The sequence below is a fragment of the Triticum aestivum genome, chromosome 1B, assembly GCF_018294505.1.
Source record: "Triticum aestivum cultivar Chinese Spring chromosome 1B, IWGSC CS RefSeq v2.1, whole genome shotgun sequence".
Taxonomy (NCBI): Eukaryota; Viridiplantae; Streptophyta; class Magnoliopsida; order Poales; family Poaceae; genus Triticum; species Triticum aestivum.
This window is the reverse complement of record NC_057795.1, coordinates 635,081,554-635,091,047: the sequence shown is the minus strand read 5'-3', so window position 1 is coordinate 635,091,047 and position 9,494 is coordinate 635,081,554. Positions and strand designations below refer to the sequence as shown.

General features: G+C 54.5%; 1 protein-coding gene across 2 annotated transcripts; it reads right to left on the bottom strand.

The window, feature by feature from the left end:
- Nucleotides 1-1,295: 1,295 nt before the first annotated feature.
- Nucleotides 1,296-4,361, bottom strand: LOC123097768 (uncharacterized). 2 transcript variants are annotated; one of them, XM_044519601.1, is made up of 2 exons: nucleotides 4,010-4,361; nucleotides 1,296-3,907 (listed from the first exon to the last, which is right to left on the bottom strand). In XM_044519601.1, the coding sequence occupies exon 2, from the start codon at nucleotides 3,896-3,898 to the stop codon at nucleotides 1,448-1,450; it is 2,451 nt and encodes an 816-aa protein (XP_044375536.1). In that variant the 5' UTR covers nucleotides 3,899-3,907; nucleotides 4,010-4,361; the 3' UTR covers nucleotides 1,296-1,447. The 2 variants fall into 2 exon arrangements, with proteins under 2 accessions (XP_044375536.1, XP_044375528.1); XM_044519593.1 differs by having other exon boundaries at nucleotides 4,014-4,361.
- Nucleotides 4,362-9,494: the final 5,133 nt, after the last annotated feature.

Genomic DNA, 9,494 nt, shown 5'->3' with positions numbered 1-9,494 from the left:
CAATGGCAAAATATGGCTTTATGAAGGGGTAAAAGTCCCTATTTTTCTCAATCTATGCCATCCCAAAAAAAACATTCTGCACAAAAGCTACCAGGCTTGGGGGGGCCACAGCCCCCCAGCCATACACATAGCTCCGCCAGTGGGGAAGAGGACGATGAGTTTGTATGGGAGGAAGAGGAGACAGATTAAATTGTACCAATGAAGTGGGGCCGTGGCTAGGGTGCATATGTCGAAAAGCTTCAGTCCGGCGACGCCATTCGCACACGTGCGATCTGCATGGAACCCTCCTCTCATGATAAAGTGGAGATGAATCAGTGGTAACACCTTGTTTTTTTCTTTGCGGGTGAAATACTATATTACTCAACTTGAAAATTCATACAATCAATCGTAGAAAGTTCTGTAGCAACTGAAGGCCTTGATCCAATCCAAGTCATGGTTCTACCCTCTAAACGAGCAAATTAGGACACATCTAGATGTGACATAGTTATATCACATCTAAGCTGATGTTCACTCTATTTGTGGTCTTTTTTTTTTGTCCTAGATTTTTTGTTTCTTGTTGCTGCATTATATATTTGTGGGAGTTTAGATGTGACATCCTTAAAAAATATCTAGATGTGAATTAGACTAACTGATACAAGATTCACGGAGAGACAAAAGATATCTAATCTTTTTAATGAGCTGACGCATAAATAGATCTATCCACCTCCTTAGCCTGAATTAGTTTGACTGCAACAAGAGAGTCCATCTCAATCATGATTGGAAAACACCTTGTTAGTTTATAAGCTCCAGTGTTGTATTTTCCTTCTATTTTTGAGTTTTCATCAGGTTTCCCTAATTAAGCGGCTTATAAAGTATTTTGCATCCAAATGAACTACTGTATTTTATACTCTACGTTTGATCTAGATGCAAACAAGGCAATATCATTTTTATAAGTAACTTAAAATCATGTGAGCTTTTAGGGGAAGCAAAACTCAACAACACAATAACGATTTGAAGAACACTAAGAAAGATCACATCAAAAATCGGTGTTGTACTCCCTCCGTTCCTAAATATTTGTCTTTCTAGCATTTCAAATGGACTACCACATACGGATGTATGTAGACATATTTTAAAGTGTATATTCACTCATTTTGCTCCGTGTGTAGTCATTTATTGAAATCTCTAGAAAGACAAATATTTAGGAACGGAGGGAGTAGTTGGCTAACATTGGATCGAGCATGCAAGATATAAAAAATGATTAACAAAGACAACCGAACTAAATGATGATGCTGTAATTGCTACAACTTGACGACGACGTGTGTATCAGCTCTGCGACAGCCGTCTTGCTCTGGCCCGGCGGCAAGGATAGCAGGCCAAGCTCTCCTCGTACACCATCGGAACCAGCGCCGCCGCTCCATCCTCCGTCCCCTCCAGCGAGCGCAGATCCCGAACCGTCTGCTCGGCCGGATCATACAGCCCGATCCTCCTCCCGGCGCTCAGCACGACCCTCCCGTCGTCCGGGTCCACGGCCAGCGGCACCACGTCGTTCGCCCCGAGGTCGTACCCCGGCGGCGCACCGTCCAAACGTATCACGCACGCCCTGCCCCACCCGCCGCCGCGCTCCAGCCTCCACACGTCCAGGCTGTTCGCCGCCGGGTCCGCTAGGACGGCGTGCAGCGCTCCCCCGAGCTCCGCCACGGACGCGCGGCGAGGGCTGGTGATGCCGCTCCACGCCGCAATGCACGGAGGGCAGGGCACGACGTCGAACGCCCTGGTGGCCACGTCGAACGAGACGACGGCCCGCTCGCGGCTCCGCCCCAGCCGCGGGTCGCTCATCCAGTACAGCACCCCGCCGACGCAGGCCGGCGGCGCGTCGTCCGCCACCGGCAGGGGCGGCGGCGCCAGCACGTAGTCCCGGGAGTGGTGCCCGTAGTTGCCGCACCGCAGGATCGCGCTCACCGCGAAGTAACGGCGGGAGCTGAAGTCCCTGGCGCGGTACACGATCTCCACCAGCGCGTGCTGGCGCGACAGCGGGTCGAAGGTCAGGCCGACGCTCCTGCCGGCGACCTCTTCGTGCATCCTCGGGATTCTGGTATTGGGGTAGGATTTGTGGAAGCCGGTGGCCGGGTTTGTAGAGGTAGTCGCGCGTCGCCGTGCTCACCAGGTTCATCCCGCGGCAGGGCTTGGAGCAGACCACCTTCTCGTCAAGCAACGTGCCGCCATGGCCAGAAGCCGCCGGAGATTCTCCGGCTCCGAGCCATGGATAGAAGGGGGCGAAGCCGAAGGCCGACTGCCCGCCGGCGCCCTTGCCCACGAGCATGAGCTTCGGCCTTCTGCCCATGTTCCTGTATTCAGAGTAGGCCTGGAAGAAGCTCTCGCTCTCGATCAGCCCGAGCCACTGCTTGCAGACCACCTTGCACTGCACCACCGATTTCGCCGGGAGGCGGAGCAGGATCTCTCTCGCCGCCTTCGCCGGAGCAGACGACAGCGCCATCTCCTCCCCCGTCTTGTGCACCGGCGCAATGCACTCTTCTTCAAATATGCTGAACCTTGAAGGAGGTGGCTTGCCGTATCCGTTCCACGACGTGTTCGTATCCATGGCTGTGGTTGTGAGGATGGTCTCCAGAGCTTGGGACCCGAGGTCGTAGGTGAGCACCTTCTTCTCGAACTTCTCGAGCACCTTGTGCTTGCAGGTGGTGATGACCATCTTCTTCTCCCCTGGCCCGCCGCCATTGCCGACGAAGCCGATGACTCTCACGGTCTGCGGGTCGCGTAGCTCTCTCCTCGCGGGGTGCGATGATAGGTCGATCCAGTGGTCGAGGGACCACTCGCCGGAGGTGTAGTCAAGCAGCCGCCAGATCTCGAGAGCGCTGTTGTAAGGATCGCCGCGGAGGTCCCGGACCAGGCACAGCCGGTCGTCCATCGCCGCCAGGTGCCCCGCCGGCGCCTCGGGACGGGGCATGGCGACGATACCTCCGGGAAACGGGAGGTGGTGATTCGGCCGAACATCTGGTGGAGGGAAGTAGGGCTCCCGGACGCATCCGAAGGTCTCTTCGGCGACGGAGAAGAGCACGATGGCGCACCTCGGCCTGCTGAAGACGTTGTGAGGCTCGATCAACCAGTGCAGGTACCCGCCGGCGAACACGGGCGCCAGCCTCTGCTCGTCGGCGTTGGCGACGGCGGAGGCCGCGGCCCTGCGCAGCCCGAAGGGCACCCCTCCGGAGGCGGGCGGCCTCCAGCAGCGGTCACCGCCGGCTGCTCCAGGCGTGTGCACCTCGCACCTGATCGTCTCCTGCCGCGGCCCGCGGGGCGGGTACGCCCCTCTGACCAGCCTCACCACCTTGTGCACCCGCGTCCGGGCGTCAAACCCCAGCCCGGTGCTGCAGCTGCGCCAGTGTGCCGGCGCCGCCTCGTCCGACGGCGGCAGGCGCGCGACGGCCCGCGTGGCCGCGTTGCAGACGTAGTAGGCCCTCGCGATGGCGTCGTAAAGCAGGGTGAGGCCGTGGCACGGCGCGGGCGTGAGCACCTCCACGCGGTTGCCGCGGGCGTAGTTGAGGGTGAACAGCCGCTCGTCGTCGTCCGTAGGGCCCGGCGACGGCGACAGCGGGCGCGCGTAGGCCGCCGTGGCGTCGAACCCCGCGGTGGGGGAGAAGTGCAGCAGCTTGGGCGCTGGCGACGCCAGGCCGGCGACCGCACGGTAGAGGGCGCAGAACTCGTCCGAGGAGAGCAGCGCGGCCCAGGAGCGGCAGACGGCGCGGCACCTGGCCACGGACCTGACGGGGAGCCGCAGCAGCACCTCCGTCATGCTGTCCTCCGCCACCGTCGCCCTGAGGCCGGGCACGACTACGGCCGCCTTCATACGCTTGCTGTCCGGCATCGGCATGGCATCGACCTTTTCCTTGTCGGTGTTACTCGTCATGATGTGATCCTGCGATCAAATCGACACGGCCAAATCGATCTTGAATAAGGCGGATCCCCATTGTTGACATCAAGAAAAGGAATCTATGAGGGAAAGCGAGAGACTCCTTACTTACGTGAAGGAGCCGATGGCGTCCGCCCTCCGGGGAGATCTTCACTGCGGGTCGAGGCGAGTCCGGCGATCTTTACCGAGCGAAACGGGTAACACAACACACGGGGACGAAAGAAAAGAGAAGGCAAGAGCAGGAGAAAGAATACAAGCAGCAAATCGTAGCGAATTGAAGGGGGTGGGGATGAAGCCATACCGACGAACCGGAGGAATCGCGCTCGTCAACCGCGGGCGTGTGCTTCGTTCCGTTGGAACAAGGCGGCGGCGGTTTCGTCGACGGACGCGGGGGGTTGGTTCGATCTCTTCCTCGCGGGATTTTCTCCAAGGAAAGAGAGAGGGATGTTATTTATTGGACGTCCTGATCTGCCACGTCGAGACTAAAAAACCCTAGCACGCCCCTAGAGTCCGGGGAGCAACTTATTAACGAGCGCTCATTCGGAAGCCTCGCAACTATCAACGTCACTTGGCGCGCTTTCAGCCATTTGCCACATGTCGCGCTCTGGGCGCTTCCTCCGAATTTTTATTTTATTTTTCCGCACGCGTTTTTGGCTTTTTAAATGGTTTTTTTCGGGTTTTTTGAAAGTTTTGGTTTTCCACCGGTCTTTCCTAACTTTTTGACCAATTTTTTTCCCGCAAAAAACGCATTTTTTCGCGGAAGTCACGGTTTTGTTTTTGCGAGGCACGGTTGTGCTTTTGGGAGAGGCACGTCCGTGCCTCTTGGAAACAAAAAAAACACGTTTTCTGTTTTTTTTTCTTTCGCGAGAGGCACGGTTTTGCTTTCGCGAGAGACACGGTTGTGCTTTAGCGAGAGTCACGGCCGTGCCTCTTGGAAACAAAAAAAAATACGTTTTCTGTTTTTTTCTTCAGCGAGAGGCATGGGTTTGCTTCCACGAGAGGTACGGTTGTGCTTTCGCCAAAGCCACGGTCGTGCCTCCTCGGAGACGGAAAAAAAGGCGTTTTTTATTTTTTTTTCTTTCGCGAGAGGCACGGTTTTGCTTCCGCGAGAGGCACGGTTGTGATTTTATCAGAGGTACGGGCGTGCCTCTTTCGGAAAGGGAAAAAAACCCGTGCTCCCGGTTCGGTTTTTTCATCAGTTTTTTCCATTCGGTTTTTTCGTGAAAAAAAGTTTGTCAAAACCTATCAACATGGGATCTCGTTTTGAAGATCTCGACGCGAGGAATCCAACAGCGAAAGCGGTTCAAGATTTGAACGCACGGTTTAAGAGATAAAACGTTTTGAATAAAGGGGTCTACAAAAAAGAGAAAAACTCCCAGGTTGCGACAAGTGGCGCACATGCAGCGCGTCACTTGTCGTAACCTGGGCGAGTTGGAGTGATCTCCGCAAGGAATACTCCTTAACTAGTGATTTCGCGGAATACTCCTTAACTAGTGATTTCGTAAAGTCTGTACCTTTTTACCTTCCCCAATAAAAGCTTATATAAAGAAAAACACTATAAATCACCCGGCCTGCGTCCGCCGCCTTCTCTGCACGTGACGTGGCCCATTGCCACCACCATTAGTTTTCGCAACTGGAGTGTTGTTGCAATCTCTCTTATCGCAACAACTCTGTTGCGGGATCTGGATTTTGAGAGAAGGCGTCTTCTTGTGTTCCTCCTGAGCTCATGTCGAGTCGTCGCCTGCCCGCGCTGCTTCTACTGCCATGAGCTCCCGTCAAGTCAGTTGCCTCGTCGCATTGCTCTGACTGCCCCGAGCTCTTGTTGAGTCGCCGCCTCACCACGCTCCTTCAACTGCCCCAAGCTCCCCTCGAGTCGTCGCCTCCCAGCACTGCTCCAAGTACTGCCACATGTGCTCGTCGCCGACTAGCACGTCGACGGGCTTCTCTGGCGAGCTGCACGATGTTGCAAGGTGTGCAACCAAAGAGACCGAGCTCCCCGTCGAGCTGTGGTGCTCTGACTACCGCCAAGCACGCCGACAAGCTTCTCCAGTGAGTTTCTCCGACGAGCTGCACGCAACCACAACTGGATTTGTTCTCTGCAACATGTCTGCTCGTGCCATCACACGCTGGAGCGCCCAGAAAACCTCCGATTTGAAGCTGAGAGCATCAATTGTTTCCGAGCTAATACTCCGGCTCGATGTCGAGATGGAAAGCAAAATCCTCATGGAAGAAGAAGAAGCCTTCCGCAAGCTCCTTAAGATGCAACGGCAGGGCCTGGCCGCAATGGAGCGGTGCATGTGGCGGCAGCGTTCGCGCTTCCTCTGGCTCCGGGAAGGCGATTGCAGCTCCAGATTCTTCCACCTGAAAGCTACCGCTCCACAAAGAAAGAACTTCGTCCCCTCGCTGTTAATCGACGGGATCACAGTTATTGATCAACATGCAAAGATGATAGCAATTCACAAGCAAATATGACGGCAATTCACAATCATTTCCAAACGCTGCTTGGCACTTACGAACCCATGCCCAAACCCTGAACCTTGGATCCACCCCCTTCCTTCGATTGATCTGGGGCCTTTGGAAGAGCCGTTCACCGAAGAGGAGGTGAGAGCCGCACTGCTTGATATCAATCCTGAGAAGGCACCAGGGCCTGACGGCTTCTCGGGCTGTTCTTCAGAGCATGTTGGGAAGTAATCAAGGGCGACCTAATGCGAGCTATATGGAAATTCTAGTCCGGCAACACCCAAAATCTGCGCCTTCTCAACTCAGTGTTCATGATCCTCATCCCAAAGCATGGAGGAGCAAACCACCCTACCAACTTCAGACCTATCAGCCTCATACATAGCTTCGCCAAGCTCATAGCAAAAATTCTAGCAAGACGCCTGCAACCGCTAATGCCAGAGCTGATCCTACAATGCCAAAACGCCTTTATCAAAAAGCACAACATTCATGACAATTTCGTATATGTACAGAGCCTGACTAGAGCCCTCAAGCAGAAAAATGCGCCGGCCTTCCTCCTCAAGCTAGATATATCCAAGGCATTCGACTCGACCTCTTGGGAGTTCCTGATGCAACTGCTTGAACACCGGGGATTTGGGAGAAGATGGGGGGGCTGGCTCGCGGCGCTCCTGCTAACTTGCTCCACAAAAGTTCTGGTCAACGGTGAGTTGTCACCTAGGATCGACCACAGGAGGGGTTTTCATCAGGGAGACCCAATATCACCTCTCCTCTTTGTGCTGATCATGGACTGCCTAGCGCGGATCATGGACAAGGCAGGTACAGATGGGATCCTAATCCCTTTCAAGAACGAAAACATGAGGTACAGGACGCCCATCTACGCTGATGACGTGATCATCTTCTCCAAGCCTGTGACCGAAGATGCAAGGGCGATCAACTCCATCCTACACCTATTGGGGCAGGCAACTGGATTACACACCAACACGAGTAAGAGCAGTTTCTTCCCGATCTGCTGTCAACACCAGGATACCTCACCATTGCAACAGACGCTGGGCTGCACACAAGGTTCATTCCCCTGCACTTACCTCGGCATGCCACTGTCGGATAAGAAACTGCGTAGGGCAGACCTACAACTGACAATTGACCGCCTTGCTGGTAAGTGCTCCGGATGGAAGATAGACTTGATAAATCTGATAGGGAGAGTGGTTCTGGCCCGGGTAGTGCTATCGGCGATGCCAACCTTTCAGATGATTGCAATACCTCAAGCAAAGTGGCTGGACCAAAAGATTGACAAGATCTGTCGGCCTTTCCTTTGGGCTGGCAAAAGCTCTGTCTCAGGCGGCAAATGCCTTGCAAATTGGAAATCCATTTGCAGACCGACCACATATGGAGGGCTGGGTATCTCAAACCTCGAGTACCATGGCACAACGCTGCGTATTCGCTGGCTCTGGCAACAGGCCAAGTTTCCGGACAAGCCATGGATGGGACTGCCTTTCCCTTGTGATAAACTCTCCTACAACATCTTCATAGCAAGCATGGTGATTATCATTGGATCGGGAGCCACCATCTCCTTCTGGCACAGTCATTGGTGGCAGGGTACGCCACTGAGAGACCTCTTTCCACAGCTGTACTTGCATAGCAGAGGGCACAACCTATCGCTAATGAGGGCGCTTGCTGACCGTAAATGGATCACATGCATCAAGGATAATCCGACCGCTCAGGTGCTGGCTGACTATGTACGCGTCTGGAATATTACGACACAAGTAAACCTCTCCCCAACGCAACCTGTTGACATCCGGTGGAAGTGGACGGCTGATGGGCAGTACTCGGCCCGGATGGCCTACCAAATGCTGTTTCAAGGGAGAATCAGAACCAACCACAACATGCTCATCTGGTCTTCTCGGACGCCTCCCAAGTGCCAAATGCATACACGGCTTCCAGTCCAAGGGCGTTGCAATACAACAGATCAGCTCGCGAAGAAGAACTGGCCTCACACCCCAATCTGCACTTTGTGCCAGCAGCAACGGGAGAATGCCCTACACCTGTTTGCTCAATGCCAATGCACCTGCTTACTATGGCAGATGATCTTACAACGGTTTCATGCCCAAATCACCCTAACAGGAGCCGACGAGCCCTCGATCTCCCTTGAAAATTGGTGGTACAACTCTGTCTGAAGCCTCTCAAAGCAGGAAAGAATGAAGGCCAACTGCCTCGTCATTTGCGCCTGGTCCTGGTGGCACATTTGGAAGGAGAGGAACACCAGGATCTTTGAGCACCGGGCGTCTGGGATCACTGAGGTTTGCTCCCTCATCAATGAGGAGCTCCGACTATGGTGCACGATCGGCCTTGTAGGAGCAATGTGGATGCCGCCGGACTAGTTGTGGCACTACCGCGAGCTTAGCCTGGCCCTAGGCCTTCTAACTCCTCTAACTACTCAGCTGTATATATTTAGATCCTAACACTTTAGGACCATGTAACCCGGCCGTCTTGGCCCTTCTCTTATTGAAATGAAATCAACACTAAGGCTGTTTTTCGTCAAAAAAATAATGCATGCACTGTTCATCTGTCCAAAATCATGATTTTGTCATTATTGGGTAACTCACACGGTTACCTATTTCAGCATAAAAAATTACACATGTGTAATATACATTTGTATAAACATGTAGGTTTTGTTAGATGTGTATAGTCCCTTTTCGGTATATCCCCGTTGTATAATGGGTTTTTTACACTTTGACACACATGTATATGTAATGGCCTTTGGCCCTTAGGAAATAGCAGTTGCTGTTTATCCAACATGGTATCAGATGTTAGGTTCCCCTCTCTCCCGCACGATGCAACTTCGTGAGTGCTCCACCATCATCGCCGCCGCTGCTAGCCTCCGTCCCTAGCCTCCGGCCGTCCTCGGCTTCGCCTTGGTCTCGTCAGGACCGCTGTCCTGCTGCCCGCTTCCTTTTGAGCCGGCGCGCTTGAGCTGCTCCGGTCGCTGCCCGTGGCTGCCTCGTCCCTGCCCCGTTCGGCCACCGGCCTCCCGAGCCTCGTCCGGCCACTGCCGCTGCCGCCTCGTCCGGCCACAGCCGCTGCCGGGTCAGCCGCCCCACCCGGTCCGCTGCCGCCCCCGCCCGATGCCGCTGCCGCTCGG

Excerpts from the sequence above, each read along its gene's own strand:
- LOC123097768 (XM_044519601.1), bottom strand. The coding sequence starts at position 3,898 with ATGACGAGTAACACCGACAAGGAAAAGGTCGATGCCATGCCGATGCCG.